Source organism: Saimiri boliviensis, chromosome 7, assembly GCF_048565385.1.
Source record: "Saimiri boliviensis isolate mSaiBol1 chromosome 7, mSaiBol1.pri, whole genome shotgun sequence".
Lineage (NCBI taxonomy): Eukaryota > Metazoa > Chordata > Mammalia > Primates > Cebidae > Saimiri > Saimiri boliviensis.
The window spans coordinates 70,901,488-70,924,818 of NC_133455.1; the positions used below are offsets into that span (position 1 = coordinate 70,901,488).

General features: G+C 46.5%; 1 protein-coding gene across 1 annotated transcript in view; it reads right to left on the minus strand.

Moving 5' to 3' along the window:
* Window positions 1-12,820, minus strand: part of CS (citrate synthase) — a 34,559-nt gene extending 21,739 nt beyond the window's left edge. The window contains exon 1 of the mRNA XM_039471757.2: window positions 12,599-12,820. Within this exon, the coding sequence (XP_039327691.1) occupies window positions 12,599-12,640 (42 nt within the window). The 5' untranslated portion in view covers window positions 12,641-12,820. The remainder of the gene's footprint in view (window positions 1-12,598) is intronic.
* Between the last annotated feature and the right edge of the window lie 10,511 nt (window positions 12,821-23,331).

A 23,331-nucleotide genomic window follows, 5' to 3' on the forward strand; every position in this document is an offset into this window, starting at 1 on the left:
CTGGGATTACAGGCTTGAGCCACTGCGCCCGGCAGTTTTTAGAATTTTTAAAATGTATTTACCCTATTTCTGCTGGGGTGGCGAGGAGGAATGAAAAGAGGCCCCTTCAGAAAGGTTGCTAATTTTTTTTTTTTTTTTTTTTTGACAGGGATTTCCTCTACTGCCCAGGCTGGAGTATAGTGGCATGATCATAGCTCACTGTAGCCTTGAACTCTTAGGCTCAAGTGATCCTCCCACCTCAGCCTCCTGAGTAGCTGGGACTACAGGGGCACATCACCAAGCCCAGCTAATTTAAAAAAAAAAAAAAAATTTTTTTTTAGAGATGAGGTTTTGCTATATTGCCCAGGCTGGTCTCGAACTCCTGAACTCAAGCAATCCTCCATTCTCAGCCTCCCAAAGTGCTGGGATTACAGGTGTATACCACTGCACCCAGCCGGAAAAGATTACTTTTAAAAGAATCAATCCATAGCTAAATTCAGAGAGCACAGACCAAGTGCTAAAGCAAGTATGTTCCTAAAGCAAAGGAGGAACACCTCTACTTGTTACCAGGGCTGTCCTTAACTCCTGCTCTTAACTTCCGAAAGAGTCTTCTCTCTCTCACTGAGGATCACTTGAGCAAAAAATAGACACCACAAATAGCGCTTCACAGTCCTTGGACCATACATGGGGCAAATGGGAAGCTGAACCCAGCACTGAACATGTAACTTTACCCTATTATAGAGGCAATCTCATTATATAATTGAGTAAATTATTTCTTAAATAGTAGTATAATAGCAGCTATAACAAAAGCAATAATAATAAACAGTCTCTTGTACCAGAGACTACATCAGCCCAGCAGGAAACCTTTTAATTGTGGGTGGTAGTTTGCTGCAGTGATTTTTAAAAAAAATTTTATCTTTTAAACTTTTTTATAGAGACTAGGGTCTTGCTATGTTGCCCAGACTGGTTTCAAACTCCTGGACTCAAGCAATCCTCCTACCTCAGTCTCCCATAGTGCTGAGATGACAGACATAAGTCACTGCAACCAGCTGACTTTTTTGTTTGTTTGTTTTTTTATACAGAGTCTTGCTCTGTTGCTGAGGTTGGAGTGCAGTGGCTCAATTTTGGCTCACTGAAACCTCCACCTCCCAGGTTCAAGCGATTCTCCTGCTTCAGCCTCTGGGTAGCTAGGACTATAGGTGTCCACCACCATACCTGGCTAATTTCTGTAGTATTTTTTTAGGGGAGATGGGGTTTCATCATGTTGGCCAGGCTGGTCTCAAACTTGACCTCAAGTGATCCATCTGCCTCGGCCTCCCAAAGTGCTAGGATTACAGGTGTGAGCCACCGTGCTCCACAGACTTTCTGGTTTTTTTTTTTTTTTTGAGACGGAGTTCCACTCTTGTTACCCAGGCTGGAGTGCAGTGGCGCGATCTCAGCTCACCGCAACCTCTGCCTCCTGGGTTCAGGCAATGCTCCTGCCTCAGCCTTCCGAGTAGCTGGGATTACAGGCGTGCGCCACCATGCCCAGCTAGTTTTTGTATTTTTAGTAGAGACGGGGTTTCACCATGTTGACCAGGATGGTCTCGATCTCGTGACCTCGTGATCCACCCACCTCGGCCTCCCAAAGTGCTGGGATTATAGGCGTGAGCCACCGCGCCCGGCGACTTTCTGTTTTTTTAAAGAGGCTATAGGGAACATACTCTGAAAGAAGTTGAAGTCTCTCCATAATTTTTCCATTTCTAAACCATCTTTAAGTTACTATAATGGTTGGCCAGGCACAGTGGCTCACATGTAATTGGAGGATGGGCAGATCACTTGAGGTCAGGAGTTAAGAGACCAGCCTGGCCAACATGGTAAAACCCCAGGTCTACTAAAAATTGTTTCTACTACACTTCTCTACCACTTACTGTCTGTGTAACTCTAGCCAAATCATTTACCTTTCTGTGCCTCAGTTTTCTCATCTGTATAAGGGGAATAATAATAGTGTCTACTTCAAACGATTGTTATGAGGATTAAGTGTGTCAATAATTAGAAAGCATTTAAAATTGTGTCTGGCACATCCCAAGTGCTATGTGTTTGTTATATAATAAATATAATAGTCACTTTCTAGCACCCTTCAGTGTCAAGTTCAGTCATGTTTTTTTGCTAAACCTGAAGCTTAGAAAAACCAGAGAAATCAGAGGAATGTTAAAGGCAGCAATTCATTGATAAGACTGCTCAAATGGGTAGAGTAGGAAAAATTCAACTTAAGGCAACTCTATCTAATGATGTAGAGTACAGAGCACTTGATTTGGAGTTAGGAAAGGAAATCTGGGTTCTAGTCCTAGCTCCATTACTAATAAGCAAAACAATTAACTACTATTTCTCTTCTCATTTCCATAATTAAGGTAACACTTAAACTACTTAACTCAAGAGTCTGAGTCTCAGGCTCCAATAAGGACATATATGCAAAAGTAGTCAAAGTCTTGTTACTTAAAATGTGACCTCCTCGGCCGGGCGCGGTGGCTCAAGCCTGTAATCCCAGCACTTTGGGAGGCCAAGGCGGGTGGATCACGAGGTCAAGAGATCGAGACCATCCTGGTCAACATGGTGAAACCCCGTCTCTACTAAAAATACAAAAATTAGCTGGGCATGGTGGTGTGTGCCTGTAATCCCAGCTACTCAGGAGGCTGAGGCAGGAGAATTGCCTGAACCCAGGAGGCGGAGGTTGCAGTGAGCCGAGATCGCGCCATTGCACTCCAGCCTGGGTAACAAGACTGAAACTCCTCCTCAAAAAAAAAAAAAAAAATGTGACCTCCTCACCAGAAGTATTAACATTTCTTGGGCCTCAGACCTACTGAATCCAAATCTGCAGTTTAGATGGGGAGTTACCAAGGACCAAGTCCTAAAGTAATGTGCCACTTTCCCGCTGTCTTATCTTGGCTGCATAACCTAATTTCTAAGCCTCAGTTTTTACATTTCTAAGTGGTAATAATAAAAGTCAATTTCAGATTAGTCAAGCAAACTAAATAAAACAATTTTCATAAAAGCATCTAGAACAGTGCCTTGTGCATAGCTGAATTGAGTAAATGTTTGTTTCTTAGAAATGTGTTGGCCTATTATCTACCATCAAGTGTCAGAACTTCCTGAGGTTGGATCCGAGGAAAGAGGCAGTCAAGCCTGAGGCAGAGGTGAATGGATAATTCCTTCCAGCTCTGGAATGAATACAAAATAAAGTCCCAATCTTCTTTCTTTCTTTTTTTAGAGCCATCAAGGAAAAGATAACCAATTTTAATCGCTTTCTGACCAAGAAGGGAAGAGTTTCAGGGAGAGGAAACAAATTTAACTAACCCTAATGTCCACCAGCAGAGCAAATGACTCTAGACAGGAGGTACTGCCACACCAAAGGCTACATACCATTTCCTCTATCCTGTGGCTGCCAAAGAAAGCTGCTGAATGGCTCTAAACAGTACATTAAGGGTATAGTCACTGATGAGACAGGTAGATTACAAACCTCTGAATCATCCCTGAACTTTTACCTCCCAGCTTCTCTAACCCTGGAGGTGCAACAGTTGGGCTTTTGGCTTCTGGATGTATGCCACCTGTAGAATCATCTTACTGAAACAGCAGCTCTCAGGTGAATCAGGCAGTAATCTAACTCAACAGGTCAGCTCCTTCATGGGGAGAGATTGACAGGGCTAATTCCAAAGATAAGGGCCTGGGTCACAATGTGTGACAGCCAGAATTCTCTATAAGGTGAGGATGGCACTATCACAATCACTAAGAGGTTTTTTTTTGTTTGTTTGTTTGTTTGTTTTTAAGACGGAGTTTCGCTCTTGTTACCCAGGCTGGAGTGCAATGGCGCGATCTCGGCTCACCGCAACCTCCGCCTCCTGGGCTCAGGCAATCCTCCTGCCTCAGCCTCCTGAGTAGCTGGGATTACAGGCACGCACCACCACGCCCAGCTAGTTTTTTGTATTTTTAGTAGAGACGGGGTTTCACCATGTTGACCAGGATGGTCTCGATCTCTTGACCTCGTGATCCACCCGCCTCGGCCTCCCAAAATGCTGGGATTACAGGCTTGAGCTGGGATTACAGGCTTGAGCCACCGCGCCCGGCAAGAGGTTTTTTTTCTCCACAATCACTGAGAGTTTATTTGTTGTCACCCCTTACAAGAACTCCTCTAGTGAGTCTGCTATTATTGATAGAGGTGGGCTGTAGCCATCAAATGTGGTAGGATGGAAAAATACAAAAATTAAAAGAGGTCGGTATGGTGATGCACACCTGTAATCTCAAGGCTTTGGGAAGCCAAAGTGGGAGGACTGCTTGAGTCCAGGAGTTGAGGCTACAGTAAGCTATGACTGAACCACGGCACTCCAGCCTGGGTGACAGAGCGAGACCCTGTCTCAAAAAAATTAAGAAATTAGAAAACCCTTTATTTTAAAGGGCCAAGAGAGGAAATGTACTAATTAGTACATGCAGCAAATTCTGGCAAAGACTTGCCTATAATACTTAGGGTATTCCAAGAATAAAGTATTGGCCAAATCACCTACCAAATATTAATTAACTACTTCCTTCTTCCTCAAATTCTGTGAATAGAATCCTATTAAGATAACTTATTCAGCCAGGCACAATGGCTCATGCCTGTAATCCCAGCACTTTGGGAGGCTGAGGCAGGCGGATCACTTGAGGTCAGGAGTTGGGGACCAGCCTGACCAACATGGCAAAACCCTGCCTCTACTAAAAATACAAAAATTAACCACATGTGGTGGTGTACACCTGTAATCCCAGCTACTCAAGAGGGAGGCTGAGGCAGAAGAATGGTTCAAGAATCGCTTGAACCCAGGAGGTTGAAGCTGCAGTGAGGTGAGATTGTGCTACCGCACTCCAGCCTGGACAACAGAGACTGTCTCAAAAACAAAACAAAACAAAACACCCTCACTTATTCAATGTAAGTTATTTTCCTCTTACTCCTTAGCCCATTATCACTGTTCCATATCTAGTGCCCTCACTCTACAGTCAAATTTTCTTTGATTCTCCATCCTAGGCACATCCAGACTCCATCCTACTGCATATCCAGGATATGTCCTACCACACTGCCACGTAACCAACATTAAAACCTTGGGAGAGGCTGGGCACAGTAGCTCATAGCTATAATCCCAGGATTTCTGGATTAAAAAGCAAGACTCCATCTCTACAAAAAATAATTTAAAAACTTAGAAAATAAGCTGGGCACAGTGGCTCAGGCCTGTAATCCCAGCACTTTAGGACGCGGAGACAAGGTGGATGACCTGAGGTCAGGAGTTCACGATTAGCCTGGCCAAAATGGTGAAACTCCGTCTCTACTAAAAATACAAAAATTAGCTGGGCGTGGTGGCACATACCTGCAGTCCCAGCTACTTGGGAGGCTGAGGCAGGAGAATCGCTTGGACTGGGGAGACAGAGGTTGCAGTGAGGTGAGATAGCACCACTGCACTCCAGCTTGGGAGACAAGAGCAAGATTCCGCCTCAAAAAAACCCCCCAAAAACAAAACGAAAACTAAAAAAAAATAATAAAAATAAAATAAATTTTAAAAAATTGGCCAGGCGTGGTGGCTCATGCCTGTAATCCCAGCACTTTGGGAGGCCGAGGCGGGCGGATCACGAGGTCAAGAGATCGAGACCATCCTGGCCAACATGGTGAAACCCCGTCTCTACTAAAAATACAAAAAAATTAGCTGGGCGTGGTTGTGCACACCTGTGGTCCCAGCTACTGTGGGAGGCTGAGGCAGGAGAATTGCTTCAACCCGGGAGACAGAGGTTGCAGTGAGCCGAGGTTGCACCACTGCACTCCAGCCTGGTGCCTGGTGACAGAATGAGACTCTGTCTCAAAAAAAAAAAAAAAAAATTAGAAAACAAAACAAAATTACCTTGGGGAAGAAGCTCCTGATTTTAACAGGGACTTTGTCCTTCATTAACAAAAGATTAGAGCTTGTCAAGCCAGCAGGACTGGCTTAGCTGATAGAGCAAACATAATACACTAATAACCAGTAGGAAAAATCCTGTGCTACAGACATTTCCAATGCAGAAGGAGCAACTTGCATTAAGAGAAAACGAACACAAATAGGACAAAGGCTCCTCTCTCCCCAGAACGAGGTCAGAGAACTAAAGCCATTTAATGTGTGTGTTTCACAATGGTGATACTGGAAGTTGGTTTGGCACTACTCGGTCAGGCCACTTAAAAGCCTGAGCAGAGTAATCTACAGATGTCCTTTGACCTCCTTCATACTCACAGACATTTCCTTAATAATTCTACCCAACTGTCATTTTCCAACAGTCTCTTGCGTAAAGATTCACTGATCACAGCTGGGTGCAGTGTCTCATGCCTGTAATCCCAGCACCTTGGGAGTCCAAGGTTGGCGATCACCTGAGGTCAGAAGTTTAAGACCAGTCAGGCCAACATGGTGAAATCCTGTCTCTACTAAAAACACAAAAATTAGCTGGGCATGGTGGTGTGCACCTGTAATCTCAGCTAATTGGGAGACTGAGAAAGGAGAATTGCTTGAACCCAGGAGGTAGGGGTTTCAGTAAGCCAAGATCATGCCCACTGCACTCCAACCTGGGTGACAGAGCAAGACACCATCTTTAAAAAAAAAAAAAAGATTCACTGATCACTCAGTAAGGAAGACTACAAAAGACAAAAGATACTACTACAGCTTCCATCTTCAGAAAGGAATCACAAGTCATTTTTTTTTTTTTTTTTTTTTTTCAGATGGAGTCTCGGTCACCCAGGCTGGAGTACAGTGGTGCAATCTCGGCTCACTGCAATCTCTGCCTCCCAGGTTCAAGCGATTCTCCTGCCTCAGCCTCCTGAGTAGCTGGGATTATAGGCGCCTACCACCACGCCCAGCTAATTTTTGTATTTTTAGGAGAGATGGGGTTTTACCATGTTGGCCAGGCTGGTCTTGAACTCCTGACCTCGTGATCCACCTGCCTTGGCCTCCCAAAGTGCTGGGATTATAAGTGTGAGCCATCACATCCAGCCAGGAATCACAAGTCTTTTTTTTTTTTTTTTTTTTTTTGAGACGGAGTTTCGCTCGTTACCCAGGCTCGAGTGCAGTGGCACGATCTCGGCTCACTGCAACCTCCGCCTCCTGGGTTCCGGCAATTCCCCTGCCTCAGCCTCCTGAGTAGCTGGGATTACAGGCACGCGCCACCATGCCCAGCTAACTTTTTTGTATTTTTAGTAGAGACGGGGTTTCACCATGTTGACCGGGATGGTCTCGATCTCCTGACCTTGTGATCCACCCATCTCGGCCTCCCAAAGTGCTGGGATTACAGGCTTGAGCCACTGTGCCCGGCCATGGAATCACAAGTCTTAAACCTTCCTTTTAGTAGAAACCCTTACTGTTCTTTTTTTTATTATTATTTGAAAGGAGTCTCACTCTATTGCCCAGGCTGTAGTACAGCAGCGTGATCTTGGCTCACTGCAACCTCCGCCACCCAGGTTCAAGCGAATCTCGTGCCTCAGCCTCCCAAGTAGCTGGGATTACAGGCACCCGCCACCATGACTGGCTAACTGTTGAATTTTTAGTAGAGACATGTTTTCACCATGTTGACCAGGCTGGTCTTGAACTCCTGACCTCAAGTGATCTGCCCACTTCAGGCTCCCAAAGTGCTGGGATTACAGGCATGAGCCACTGCACCTGGCCAACCGTTATTGTTCTTTAACGAATATTTTCTTCTTTAAGAGACAAGGTCTTGCTATGTTGCCAGGCTGATCTCAAACTCTTGGCTTCAAGTGATCCTCCTACCTCAGCACCCCCCACCAAAGTGCTGGAATTATAGACATGAGCCACCATGCCTGGCTAATAAATATTTATTGAACACCCACTTATTGAACACCCACTTTATTCACTAGTGTATACTAAGTATATACTAATGAATAAAGAATACAGGATCTGTCACCGTAATACTTTGTTTTTTTTTTTTGAGACGGAGTTTCACTCTTGTTACCCAGGCTGGAGTGCAATGGTGCGATCTCGGCTCACTGCAACCTCCGTCTCCTGGGTTCAAGCAATTCTCTTGCCTCAGCCTCCCGAGAAGCTGGGACTACAGGCGTGCGCCACCCTGCCTGGCTCATTTTTGTATGTTTAGTAGAGACGGGGTTTCCTCATGTTGACCAGGATGGTCTCAATCTCTTGACCTCATGATCCACCTGTCTCGGCCTCCCAAAATGCTGGGATTATAGGCGTGAGCCACCACGCCCAGCCCACCATAATACTGTCTCAGGAATTATAAACTATTCCCTTATATCTGCTAGGAGTTCATACAAGTTTTAGCTCTATAACACTTTAGGGATTTACAAGAAACTTTTCCAGATCCCATCCTACTCTGCGGAATCATATCTGAAGGTAGGATGCAGGAATGTGCAACATAAGCAAGCATTACAGGTGACAATGCCCACTGTGAGTTTATAGACCTTTTTTTTTTTTTTTTTTGAGACGGAGTTTCGCTCTTGTTACCCAGGCTGGAGTGCAATGGCGCGATCTCGGCCCACCGCAACCTCCGCCTCCCGGGTTCAGGCAATTCTCTTGCCTCAGCCTCCTGAGTAGCTGGGATTACAGGCACGCACCACCATGCCCAGCTAATTTTTTGTATTTTTGGTAGAGACGGGGTTTCACCATGTTGACCAGGATGGTCTCGATCTCTTGACCTCGTGATCCACCTGCCTCGGCCTCCCAAAGTGCTGGGATTACAGGCTTGAGCCACCGCGCCCGGCGTTATAGACCTTTTAAAATAGCATCATGTTGAAAGCAATACGGAAGCCTGGGTGCAGTGGCTCACGCCTATAATCGCAGCACTTTGGGAAGCTGAGACTGGCACACTGCTTGAGACTAGGAGCTCAAAACCAGCCTAGACAACACAGCAAAACTCTGTCTCTAGGCCATGTTTGCACCACTGCACTCTAGCCTGGGTGACAGAGTGAGAGATGCTATCTCATAAACAAACAAACAAAACCCAGAACAGAGAACTAGGGAATTTGGGCAGCTGAAGCAAGAAGTGAAAGATAATCAGATGCTAAGAAAGAGCTATTGCTAAAGTTGCCTCACTACTGTTTTAAATTTCACAACCTACTCAGCTCTGTTGCAAAAAGCATGGACACAGGTCAGAAGGAATCATTGTGTGGCTTTACTGAAACCCACCAAGTCTGGTTTCCCTTCTGCTACCCCTTGGATTTTAAAAGTAAGGAATGCCAACTCTGTCTGTCTACATCACTGCCGCTCACCATACTGTCCTTGCTGCCTTCCCAAGCATTAATTCACCTGCTACCAACCTAAAGGCCACTAGGAAAATCAAATGCAATCATCTCACCACTACACTCCATAAAGCCTCCCCTGTTATTCTAGTAAGTATCAAGGAATCACCATTACTTTGGGTAGGCTGTGAAAAGACACTTTTGATGTCACAAAACTAAGTCACCCATAGATAATCCTAAAGCCATTGCTTAGCATGAATTCATTTGGATAAACAAGTCAAATAATCTCAATGCTCTCTGAATTAGCTTCTCTCTGTAACTCAGGTGTTCATTTAAATTATGTGACAGTGACAGCAGAACAACAGAACAATGACTAATTCACATTTTGTCTCCTATTAAGTTTAAAAAAATTTCCCCAGTCTAGTCAATATAGTGAAATCCTGTCTCTATCAAAAATACAAAAAATCAGCTGGGCGTGGTGGTGCACATCTGTAACCCCAGCTACTCAGGAGACTGAGTCATGAGAATCACTTGAGCCTGGGAGGCGGAGGTTTCAGTGAGCCAAGATCCTGCCACTGTACTCCAGCCTGGGTGACAGAGAAAGACTGTCTCAAAAAAAAAAAAAAAATTTTCTTCTCAGAAAAGTAAAACTACATCTGACGCTGAGAATCAAAGTGTTAAGAGTCAGTTCTCCCTGGTGAGAAGACTATTATTGCCTCCCAAGTCTACCTTAATAGCAAAAGTAAAATTACCAATTATGACTACCATTATCCAAAGGCTAATCTGGAAAGTGCAGGCAGGTGATAGCAATGCTGACAAGCCAACTTTTCTTGCATCCTGATCATATTGTTTATTTCTCAGATTTCCAGTCCTGAGTTTATTGGGCTTTGCTACTTCTTTCCTTTTTTTTTTGAGAAAGAGTTTCACTCTCGTTGCCCAGGCTGGAGTGCAATGGCGCAATCTCGGCTCACTGCAACCTTGGCCTCCCAGGTTCAAGCGATTCTCCTGCCTCAGCCTCCCATGTAGCTGGGACTACAGGCATGTGCCACCATGCCTGGCTAATTTTATATTTTTACTAGAGATGGGGTTTCTCCATGTTGGTTGAAACATGGCTGGTTCGAATTCCCGACCTTAGGTGATCCACGCACCTCAGTCTCCCAAAGTGCTGAAATTACAGGTGTGAGCCACTACACCCAGCCTACTTTTAAGGGTCAAAAGCCTTTTAATGGCTTTCAACTGATAGGTTTCTAGGCTCCTCAGGCCATCTCTAACAGGAAAATAAAGGTACCATAATTATGTAGCTCTGTCATCCCAAAAGTGTTCTCAGCTTCCGTATGGGCTTAAAGAAGAAAATAAACTCAATAGATAAATCCTAAGGCTTTTTCACATTCACTGTAGGGTTAGACTATCTGGTCTGGGTTAGCAGCTCAGAAATGAGCTAATTATAGGGTCCCCCATTCTGCCAAAATGCTATCTGGAACTTGCTTCATTTCCCAAGAAGTTTCTTTACCCTTTTCCCCAGCAGCAGGAAAAGCAACAACCAAGTAAGACAAGCAACAACCAAGTAAGACAAGCATCCCCCAAATGCTCAGCTAGTACTTGCTACTGGGTGCCTGGAAGAACCAAGGTAAATCTTACAGGTTTCGCTTTCTGCCAACCATGCAAAACAATGCACAGCAGGCCAGGTGCAATGGTTCACACCTGTAATCCCAGCATTTTGGGAGGCCCAGGTAGGAAGATCACTTGAGCTCAGGAGTTCGAGACCAGCCTGGGCAACATAAGGAGATGCTGCCTCTACTAAAAATAAAAAAAAGATTAGCCAGGCATGGTGGTGCACACCTGTGGTCCCAGCTACTCGGGAGGCTGAAGTGGGAGGATTGCTTGAGCCCAGGAGGTGGAGGATGCAGGGAGCCTTGATCACATCACAAGACTCCAGCTTGAGTTACAGAGTAAGAACCCCGTCTCAAAAAAAAAAAAAAAAAAAAAAGATAACATACAACAAACCAAAACCCTCCTAAGGCTTTCCTTTCCTTCAGGTGCTGTCAGCTTTAAATTCTGTGCAGGAAAGAGTGTAGGTTCTTTGCAGTAGTCAAGGTCACTTGTGGTACTGTCCCCTGCTTGGATTAGAGGGCTGAGACTCCCTCAGTACAGCAGTTTCTGTCTAAAAGGGCCAAGTTACCCAGAGCCAAAAGTACTGGCAATTTGAAATTGAAGGCAACATTACCTGCAACAGTATTTCTGTGACCCAAAGGACAAGAAATATCAGGTAAAGGATCCCAAAGGAGAGAAAGTTCGCGGATAAAGTAGACTTAAGATCAACGGCATAGCCGGGCGCGGTGGCTCAAGCCTGTAATCCCAGCACTTTGGGAGGCTGAGGCGAGTGGATCACGAGGTCGAGAGATCGAGACCATCCTGGTCAACATGGTGAAACCCCGTCTCTACTAAAGATACAAAAAATTAGCTGGGCATGGTGGCACATGCCTGTAATCCCAGCTACTCAGGAGGCTGAGGCAGGAGAATTGCCTGAGCCCAGGAGGCGGAGGTTGCGGTGAGCCGAGATCGCGCCATTGCACTCCAGCCTGGGTAACAAGAGCGAAACTCCGTCTCAAAAAAAAAAAAAAAAAAAAAAAAAAAAAGATCAACGGCATAACATGGGCAAGCAAGTAGTATGATGGTCATGTGACCTTGCTGTTACTCTGTCTTGCCGAGGATCTTCAATTATTGGCCTGCAGTTTGGTGGAACCACCTTTCCGGTTTTTTCTCCAGTCATATATGATAGTCATGCATGAGGCTGTACAGAAGTGTTCCACCCCACCCAACCTCCTCCTATATAAAAAGTGCAAGAGTCCCAAGGACAAAGTGGAGGACCTGAAGGACCCACTCTTGTGCTCGGCGTGGTCACTGAAGGCTTAAATAATCAGAAATGGAAACAGGCAGTTCGGGACTGACAAGGCCCTTCCTACAAAGCAGAAGACGAAATTAGCCACTGCTCCAGAGTGAGCACATCTCTTCACTCCCGCTCCCTCCACCAAACTGTAACTCCAGTGGAACACCACACCTCTGTTCTCTACCAGAGGTTCCTGTCTCGGCTCCTTATTCCAGGGCCACGCATGACTCCCCCTTTCAGTTCAGACATGCAGGGTGACAGCAGGGTCGGCCTCCTCACCCACTCTAGACTGCAGGCCGAGGGCGGGCGGCGTGCACTTCATCCCCAGGAGCCGGAAGGGAAGAGCGGCACATGGTCCTGGGAGCTTCATGCAGGGCTGGCGGCCAGCCAAACGCAGGGCCCTTTAAGGCGCGCCGGGTGCGCACGGGTGAGGAGGGAGACCAGGCGCCGGAGGGCCTGCGGTCGCCTCAGCCCCACCCTGGGACAGCGTGCTCCCTCCCCTGGCCGCTCACCTTGGTTCCCAAGAGCCGGGCGGCCGCAGTGAGTAAAGCCATGGCGGGCGATCTCCGGGATCTGGTGGGGAGGGAAGAAGGGGTGAGAGCTGCGGCAGGAACAGGAGCCGCCGCCGCTACACCAGAGGCCGCGCTGACGGGTGGCCAAGGTTGAAAGGAGGCGGCTGAAGGAAAGGATAGACGAACCGGCTGCGGCGCCCAGCCCGGGGTCCTCAGCGAGGCCCCGCCCACCGCCCGGAACCCGAGCCCGCCCCTCTCAGGGGACTCGACCCAGGCTCGGCCATTGGTCCGGTGTGGAAGCGGGGCGGGACCTGAGCCCTTGACAGCAGTTGTGACGGGGAGGATTGGACCTCCCGGATTAAGCTAATTAAGGGTGGATGGGTGGCGGGCGGGGGAGTGCAGGTGGCTAAGTAGGTGCCTGACAACTCAGTTAACTTCCCTCTTGGCTTTTCCCTTTGACCTTAACATATTTGGGGTTATCTCTGAGGTGAATACTAAAGCAAGATACTGGCTCCAGGAGTCGACCTTTGAAGGTCCTTGGGAGCCAATTCCTTAATATGCTATCATGTAAACTGATCATTGCTTGCTGCTCCTGCCGCCTTGGCATGTACTTTCTTGAGGAGTGTCTGGTTAATGGCTTCATGGCCATGGAGGTGACATCATGTGGACAACAGGCTATGATGCCAGAGTTAGCTACTTGGTGGAGATCATTTGAGGTCAGCAGGGGCCACGATATTATAGATACCAACAGACCCCGATATATGGGGAAAGCAAAAGTAGATGCCTGAATATCCGGTGCTTTGTGAGCTGTCAGTCTCTGTGTATAATGGCAGGAAATCCAAGTCTAAACAACTGCCCCTTACTACGAAGGCTTACATAGCCAGCCACAGCCTCTGGGTCACAGGCATTAATTTCACTGCCACTCCAGTCACCTAATGCCACACAGCAGCCCATCCCATGTTAGCCACAGATTGGGAGCCGCAGACTAACCCCTCATTGAAGATCCCCTTTCGTCACAGCCTTCCCTAGGGCCTCTGGGCCACTTCTCCTACTTGGCAATCTTCTATGCCCTTTTATCCTGTGCTCCTCTGAGACCATGACACAACCCATGGCCCTGAAGTGATATTCTGCACCACTTTTTTTTTTGAGACCGAGTCTCACTCTTGTCCCCTAGGCTGTAGTGCAACCTCGTGATCTCGGCTCACTGCAACCTCAGCCTCCCGTGTTAAAGCGATTCTCCTTTCTCAGCCTCCTGAGTAGCTGGGATTATAGGCGCTTGCCACCATGCCCAGCTAATTTTTGTATTCTTAGTAGAGATGGGGTTTCGCCATGTTGGTCAGGCTGGTCTGGAAATCCTGACTTCAGGTGACACCCACCTCAGCCTCCCAAAGTGCTGGGATTATAGGCATGAGTCACTGCGCCTGGCCATGAATAGCCCTTATATCTCACCACATAGCAGTAACAAGGTTCAGAGGTCTCAGTATCCACCTAAGCCACACTTAAATAGATGTCCTTTACAGAAAACTGAGTTTGTAGCTTGGACTTGGAAAAAGAAAGAAAACTCCTATTTTCTTTTTTTGTTTGTTTGTTTGTTTGTTTTTGAGACGGAGTTTCGCTCTTGTTACCCAGGCTGGAGTGCAATGGCGCGATCTCGGCTCACCGCAACCTCCGCCTCCTGGGTTCAGGCAATTCTCCTGCCTCAGCCTCCTGAGTAGCTGGGATTACAGGCACGCGCCACCACGCCCAGCTAGTTTTTTGTATTTTTAGTAGAGACGGGGTTTCACCATGTTGACCAGGATGGTCTCGATCTCTCGACCTCGTGATCCACACGCCTCGGCCTCCCAAAGTGCTGGGATTACAGGCTTGAGCCACCGCGCCCGGCCTGAAAACTCCTATTTTCTCTTCTTAATTTTGTTTATACCTAGCTTCACACCTAACAATCAATGCTCTTCTGGCCTGGGGATCAGATAGGTAGGTTTCAGGAAAAAATTTTAGGCAATTCTTCAGAGGAGCACTCACCTCAGCTACCTCCCCGGTGACTTCAAAGCTTCACTGATCAATATTTGCTCCCAATTTAGCATCTCACAAAGGATTTCCTCATAACCCTAGAATAGTCTGACCTGGCTCCTTCTCTCTGGTTAATTATCCACAGAGGCTAGCCGGCAGACTACAGGACTGAACTTCAGTGCACCAGGATGAGATTACCAAAGGGACAATTATTGAGTGGCCACAGAATAACCTATTTTGGAGCTTTAGTGATTAGGGATTGGGTGGGGAATGGCAATGCTCTAAGCCTCTTGAAACTGGGTCCCAGAGCCCCTACCGCCATGGCAATTTTACGGACTTGTTTTGAAGTTGTCCAATTCTGACATCCACTGCTATAAGGGCAATTGGAAAGCAGAGGATCAAATGGGCTAAATGTCTCCCAGGAGCTGGCCTAGATTCCTTCTCAACACTGATGGGACCTGAAGAAGTGGAGAGAATGTTAAGGAAGAAAGATTGCATGAATAAAGCAGCCAAGTGAGCTCTAGGTCCAAGTACATCTAAGTGCCTGGGAACTTGAAGGGGAATGGGAGAGAAGGCTGAGAGCCTTGAGGTTGTTGTGACCTTAGGAGGACCTCTTTAAAATGTATGGAGGCAATAGCACCCCCTGGTGGCAAAGTACAAGTGGGCTAATAAAGCCTAAATTTAAACCCTCTTTAACTACATGAGTAAACCAAACTCCTGTATTTAATAGATAACAGCTAAGACTTAAACTGAAGGATCACTTGCTATTTGCAGATACTATCTTTTTAAAAAAATACTATATATATATATTTTTTTCTTGGAGATGGAGTCTCGTTCTGTTGCCCAGGCTGGAGTGCAGAGGCATGACAGCAACCTCTGCCTCTTGGGCCGTGCACGCTGCCGTGCCCGACTAATTTTTTTTTTTTTAAGTATTTTAGTAGGGACGGGGTTTCATGGTGTTGGCCGGGCTGGTCTCGAACTCTTGAGCTCAGGAAATCCGCTCACCTTGGCCTCCCAAAGTGCTAGGATTACAGGCGTGAGCCACCGTGCCTGGCCTGGAACATGCATTATCTTAATCCTCACAACTCTAAATTTCATAGGTATTATTAGTATCTAAAAGAAAAGAAAAACAACACTTAGATGAAGTATCCCACCCAGTGTCATATCTTGTTATTGGCATAGCTATAATTCAGGCCAACGTTGGCATTAGTAAGCTGTACTTCTTTTTTGAGATGGAGTCTCACTCTGTGGCCCAGGCTGGAGTGGACTGACATGATCTCTGTTCACCGCAATCTCCCCCTCCCAGGTTGAAGCAATTCTCCTGCCTCAGTCTCCCAAGTAGCTGGGACTATAGGCGAGTGCCACCATGCTTAACTAATTTTTTTTTTTTTTTTTTTTTTTTTTGAGACGGAGTTTTTGCTCTTGTCACCCAGGCTGGAGTGCAATGGCGCGATCTCGGCTCACCACAACCTCCACCTCCTGGGTTCAGGCAATTCTCCTGCCTCAGCCTCCTGAGTAGCTGGGATTACAGGGACACGCCACCATGCCCAGCTAATTTTTTGTATTTTTAGTAGAGACAGGGTTTCACCATGTTGACCAGGTTGGTCTCGATCTCTCGACCTTGTGATCCACCCGCCTCGGCCTCCCAAAGTGCTGGGATTACAGGCTTGAGCCACCGTGCCCGGCTAATTTTTGTATTTTTAATAGAGATGAGCTTTTACCATGTTGGCCAGACTGGTCTCGAACTCCTGACCTCAGGGAATCCACCTGCCTCAGCCTCCCAAAGTGTTTGGATTACAGGTGTAAGCTAAGCTGTCTATCTTACATGATGATTGTGATTTTTTTTTTTTTTTTGAGAAAGGGTCTTGCTCTGTAACCCAAGCTGGAATGCAGTGGCATGACTGTGGTTTACTGCAGCCTGATTTCCTTGCCTCAAGAGATCTTCTCACCTCAGTCTCCCAAGTAGCTGAGACTACAGGCACTCATCACCACACCTGGCTAATTTTTCTTATTTTTTTTTGTAGAGACAGGGTCTTGCTGGGCTCAAGTGATCCTCCTCCCGTGGTCCCCCAAAGTGCTGGATTATAAGCATGAGCCACCACATCTGGCAATTGTGAGAATTATCAGCTGCAACTCAATAAGGAGATTTTTGAGTCACTGTCAACTGTCTCCTGGAGATACCAGCTTACTGTGTTGCTGTATTTAAAGACATTTAAGCCAAACAAGGTGGAACGTGCTTGTAGTTTCAGTTACTAGGGAGGCTGAGGTAGGAGGATTGCTTGAGCCCAGGAATTTGAGGCTATAGTGCCTAATTATCACACCCGTGAACAGCCACTGTACTCCAGATTGGGCAATGTAGTGAGACCTTGTCTCTAAAGAAGAAATAAAAACAAAAGATAAGGAACTATAGTCTTACCCATCTGTAAAGACTTTCACATCCACACAGGAACTAGATAATAAATGGCGACTCCCAAAATACGTAAAGGTAGAAGAGACAAACATTCAGCATCTAAAATCACCAGAAAGGGGGCTGGGCATGGTGGCTCATGCCTATAAGCCGAGGTGTGGTAGTCTCAGCCCTTTGGAAGGACAAGGCAGGAGGATCACCTGAGACCAGGAATTCAAGACCACCTTGGGCAACATGACGAAATTCCACCTCTACAAAAAATGCAAAACTTAGCCAGTCCAGATGGTGTGCACCTATAGTCCCAGCCACTGGGATGGCTGAAGTTGGAGGATAAGTTGAGCTCAGGAGGCTGAGGCTAAGGTAAGCCATGATCATACCACTGCACTCCATGTATTCCATTCCAGCCTGGGCGACTGAGCAAGATTCTGCCTCAAAAACTACAGGCCAGGCCAGGTGCAGTGGCTTACACCTGTAATCCCAGCACTTTGGGAGGCCGAGGCAGGCAGATCACTTGAGGTCAGGAGTCTGAGACCAGCCTGGCCAATATGGCGAAACCCCATCTCTACCAAAAATACAAAAATTAGCTGGGTGTGGTGGCGCACACCTGTAGTCCCAGCTACTCGGGAGGCTGAGGCAGAAGTGCTTGAACCCAGGAGGCAGAGGTGGCAGTGAGCCAAGATTGTGCCACTGCACTCCAGCCTGGGCAATACAGCGGAACTATGTCTCAAACAACAACAAAAATAAAAACAGACCCCAAAAAATGACCAGAAAGGTAAAAGGGGTGTCTTATAAGGAATAATTAGTCAAGAAAAATGGCTGAATAGAGGACATGCTTTTCTACTAGAGATTACTAGAATATGCCTTTTTTTTTTTTTTTTCTTTTGAGACACAGTTTCGCTCTTGTTACCCAGGCTGGAGTGCAATGGCGCAATCTCGGTTCACCGCAACCTCTGCCTCCTGGGTTCAGGCAATTCTCCTGCCTCAGCCTCCTGAGTAGCTGGGACTACAGGTGCGCACCACCATGCCCAGCTACTTTTTCGTATTTTTAGTAGAGACGGGGTTTCACCATGTTGACCAGGATGGCCTCGATCTCTTGACCTCGTGATCCACCCGCTTCGGCCTCCCAAAGTGTTGGGATTACAGGCGTGAGCCACCGCGCCCGGCCTTTTTTTTTTTTTTTTTTTGAGACGGAGTTTCGCTCTTGTTACCCAGGCTGGAGTGCAATGGCGCGAACTCCGCTCACCGCAACCTCCGCCTCCTGGGTTCAGGCAATTCTCCTGCCTCAGCCTCCCGAGTAGCTGGGATTACAGGCACGCGCCACCATGCCCAACTAATTTTCTGTATTTTTAGTAGAGATGGGGTTTCACCATGTTGACCAGGATGGTCTCGATCTCTTGACCTCGTGATCCACCCGCCTCGGCCTCCCAAAGTGCTGGGATTACAGGCGTGAGCCACTGCGCCCGGCCGTAGAATATGCTTTTCTACTAGAGATTACTAGAATCAAACATGGAGGCAGTTTTTCAAGCCGATTTAAAAAGTATTACTTTATACAGCCACATGGAGACTCCACTACATAGAATGAGGTATAGCAGAAAGACCACTGGACTAGGGATTAGAGGATGACTGGGTCTTCGATGACTAGCAAGACACTTAACCTCTCTGAGCTTAGTTTCTTCATCTATAAAATAGGAATAACGTCTATTTCTTAGAGTTGTAAAGATTAAATGAGGCCTCGGCCTCCTAAAGTGCTGGGATTACAGGCATGAGCTACCGCGTCTGGCCAAAAGTTTTTAAGTTAGTTGGGTGTGGTGACTTGCACCTGTAGTCCCAGCTACTCAGGAGGCTGAGGTGGAAGGATTGTGTGGGCCTGGGAGGTGGAGGTTGCAGTGAGCCATAATCTCACCACTGTACTCCAGCCTGGACAACAGTGCAGAACCCTGTGTCAAAAAAAAAAAAAAAAAGATTAAATGAGAATGTGTATGTGCTTGTTATACGAGTATTCAACACACAGTATTTCTCTTCCCCATGCTATTCATTCCTATTTATTTATGACAGGGTCTGGCTCTGTCACCGAGGCTAGAGTACAGTGGCATGATCTCAGCTCACAGCAGCCTCCTAGGCCCAAGCTGCCCTCCCATCTCAGCCTCCCGAGTGGCTGGGACTACAGGCATGCCCCACCTGGTTAATTTTTCTATTTTTTGTAGAGATGGGGTTTTACCATGTTACGCAGGCTGGTCTCGAACTCCTGAGCTCAAATGATCCACTGCCTCGGCCTCCGAAACTGCTGGGATTACAGGCTTGAACCACCACACCTGGCCGCTATTCTATATTTAAAGGAATATTGTACCTATGAATCCTTCTTAAGAGTTAAAAAATCCTATAAAACTTTCTTTTTTGGCCAGGCACAGTGGCTCATGCTGTAATCCCAGCACTTTGGGATGCCGAGGTCGGTGGATCATTTCAGGTCAGAAGTTTGAGACCAGTCTGGCCAACATGGTGAAACCCTGCCTTTACTAAAAATATAATTAGCCAGATGTGGTGGTGGGCTCATGTAGTCCCAGCTACTTGGGAGGCTGAGGCAGGAGAATCACTGAATCTGGAAGATAGAGGTTGCAGTGAGCCAAGATCATGCCACTGCATTTTTTTTTTGAGACAGAGTCTTGCCCTGTCATCCAGTGGCATGATCTTGGCTCACTGACACCGAGTTCAAGCAATTGTCCTGCCTCAGCCTCCCAAGTAGCTGGGACTACAGGGGAGTGCCACCACGTCTGGCTAATTTTTCTTTTTTCTTTTTTTTTTTGAGACGGAGTTTCGCTCTTGTTGCCCAGGCTGGAGTGCAATGGCGCGATCTCGGCTCACCGCAACCTCCGCCTCCTGGGTTCAGGCAATTCTCCTGCCTCAGCCTCCTGAGTAGCTGGGATTACAGGCACACGCCACCATGCCCAGCTAATGTTTTTTTTAGTATTTTTTTAGTAGAGACGGGGTTTCACCATGTTGACCAGGATGGTCTCGATCTCTTGACCTCGTGATCCACCCGCCTCGGCCTCCCAAAGTGCTGGGATTACAGGCTTGAGCCACCGCGCCCGGCGACGTCTGGCTAATTTTTCTATTTTTGGTAGAGATGGGTTTTTGCCATGTTGGCCAGGCTGGCCTTGAACTCCTGGCCTCAACTGATCTGCCCACCTCGGCCTCCCCAAGGGCAAGGATTACATGCATCAGCCACCTCGCCCAGCCCTAAAACTTATTTATTTTTTGAGAGGGAGTCTTGCTCTGTCACCAGGCTGGAGTGCAGCGGCACTATCTCGGCTCACTGCAACCTCTGCCTCCCAGTTCAAACCATTCTCCTGCCTCAGCCTCCCGAGTAGCTGGGACTACAGGCACGCACCATGACACTGGCGTTTTGTAGTAGCGATGGGGTTTCACCATATTGGCCAGGCTGGTCTCTATCTCCTGACCTTGTGATCTGCCCACGTCGGCCTCCCAAAGTGCTGGGATTACAGGTGAGAGCCACCACACCTGAACCCTAAAACTTATTTCTAAGGACTAGATTTTTGCATAATAAACTTTCCTGTTATATCTGTACCTCATTTAACACTGTTTTTGGAAATACTTAAGTTCTAACATTTTACTGATAAACTAATTTAGTAGGCATCTGAAGCTTAAAGTTTAGTAAGATTTACCAGGTTAAGAGTATATGCTCTACCAAATACTGGGCTATAACAATTTATTACAATAAACCTCCAGAGGATTCAGATACATTCATGGATTCCTTGTGGTATGAATTAAAACATGTGCAAAGTTGTGCATGGTGATGCTTGCCTGTAATCTTAGAAACTCAGGAGGCCAAGGTAGGATTGTTTGAGGCCAGGAGTTTGAGGCTGCAATGAGTTATGATCATGCCATTTCACGCCAGCCGGGCAACAGAGCAAGACCCCTGTCTCTATAAGATAATAATACTAATTGTAATAAAATAAGAGGTTTGCAAAGTGCATCTTCCTGTTGGGCATGGTGGCTCATACCTGTAATCCCAGCACTTTGGGAGGCTGAGGCAGGTGGATCACTTGGGGCCAGGAATTTGAGACCAGCCTGGCCAACATGGTGAAACACTGCCTCTGCAAAAAAACTCAAAAGTTAGCCAGGCATGGTGGCGAATGGCTGTAATCTCAGCTACTCGGGAGGCTGAGGAAGGAGAATTGCTTCAATTCTTCAATTGCTTCCTGGGAGGTGGAGGTTGAGTGAGCCAAGATTGTGCCACTCCACTTTAGCCTGGGTGACAGAGCGAGACTCTGCCTTAGGAAAACAAAAAACAAAAACAAAAGAACCCCACAAAGTGTATCCTTAATCAAGCCTAGAGGGTAACATTCACTCTTTCCTATATAGGACATATCCTTGTGTATCAATGACAAAGTCTCTCCAGCTGGAGAGTTCTTTTTTTTTTTTTTTTTGAGACGGAGTTTCGCTCTTGTTACCCAGGCTGGAGTGCAATGGCGCGGTCTCGGCTCACCGCAACCTCCGCCTCCTGGGCTCAGGCAATTCTCCTGCCTCAGCCTCCTAAGTAGCTGGGATTACAGGCACACGCCACCACGCCCAGCTAGTTTTTTTTTTGTGTGTATTTTTAGTAGAGACGGGGTTTCACCATGTTGACCAGGATGGTCTGCGATCTCTCGACCTCGTGATCCACCCGCCTCGGCCTCCCAAAGTGCTGGGATTACAGGCTTGAGCCACCGCGCCCAGCTGGAGAGTTCTTAATGCTGTACCTTGACAAGCCGGTAAGATATATTACAAGTAACTCGTTACTGATTAACATTAAATTTATTTTATTTTTCTATTTTTTTGAGATGGGGTTTTGCTCCGTTGCCCAGGCTAGAGTGCAGTGGCTCGATCTCAGCTTACTGCAACCTCTGCCTCCTGGGTTCAAACAATTCTTCTGCCTCAGCCTTCTGAGTAGCTGGGCTTACAGGCGCGTACCACCATGCGTAGCTAATTTTTTGTATTTTTAGTCAAGATGGGGTTTCACTGTGTTAGCCAGAATGGTCTCTAACTCCTGATCTTGTGATCTGCCCGCCTCTGCCTCCCAAAGTGCTGGGATTACAGGTGTGAGCCATCGTGCCTGGCCAAATTGATGTATTTAAAACTATGAATAATTTGTTTTGTAAATTAAAACAGCTTTAAGTTTCCAGAAGAGTACTCTATTTTATTTGAGACAGGGTCTCACTCTGTTGCCTAGGCTAGAGTGCAGCAGTTCAGTCACAGCTCAGTGCAGCCTTAGCCTCCTGGGTTCAAGAGATCTTGCCACCTCAGCCTCCAGAGTCACAGGTGTGCACCATTATATGCCAGCTAATTTTTGTATGTTTTGTAGAGATTGGGGGGGTCTCATCATATTGCCTAGGCTGGTCTCAAACTCCTGGATTCAAGTGATCATCCCACCTTTGCCTGCCAAAAGTGCAGGGATTATGGGGGTGAGCCACCACACCTGGCCTGAGGAGTACTCTTATTTATATTTCTGATAAGCTTTCGGATGCAAGAGAAAGGCATTTTTAGGCACCAAGCAGGCAATGGATAGAACCTTGGGTATACTTTCAGGGGTATGAAAAAATGTAATTATTACTCATGTGCATCATAGAAGAAAAAAATAACCTTTATAATAGTTGGTTTGGAAAACTAAGAGAGAATACAGCATTTCTTATGGCTGATGGGAGAAGACGGAATTAACACCAGGCCGATATTAGTTGACAACAAATATCAGAGTGTTTGCTCTGAGATCTAATGTGTCAGACTTTTTAGGGATTTTCAGTATAAGAAAGCTTTGTGGAATATTACATTCTATGTGCCAAGCTTAGTGCAAAGTATAATTAAAGAAAAAAAGTCTTAAAATAGAAGCTACTCTATAGCTTTATCAGATCAGATCGGCACTTGGGAAAGTTAGCTTATAGACCAAGTTTTCATTAAATATAGAACTTCATAAAGTTCTATGGCTTCTCTGCGTCTCAGCTTCTTTATCTATAAAATGGGCAGAGGTGAACCAGACGACCTCTAAGGTTCCTTTAGATTCTAAAATACTGTAATTTTTAAAACCTTTAAAATGTTTATTCAGGTCTTCTCTCCTTGAGGTGTTCCTGGGACCAGAGATATTTCATTTGAAACCCTGAGACAACCATACCTCAGGATCAGGGTGTTTAAGAATTTTCCAAAAGAAAGTATCCTTCAGGTTTTCATCCCTATGCCCCAGTCTAGAATCTCTACACACAGAAAGTGTGGACAGACTTATAGTCCAGATTGACAATGGCTAGTGATAGAGGTAAGAAAGATACACTTTATT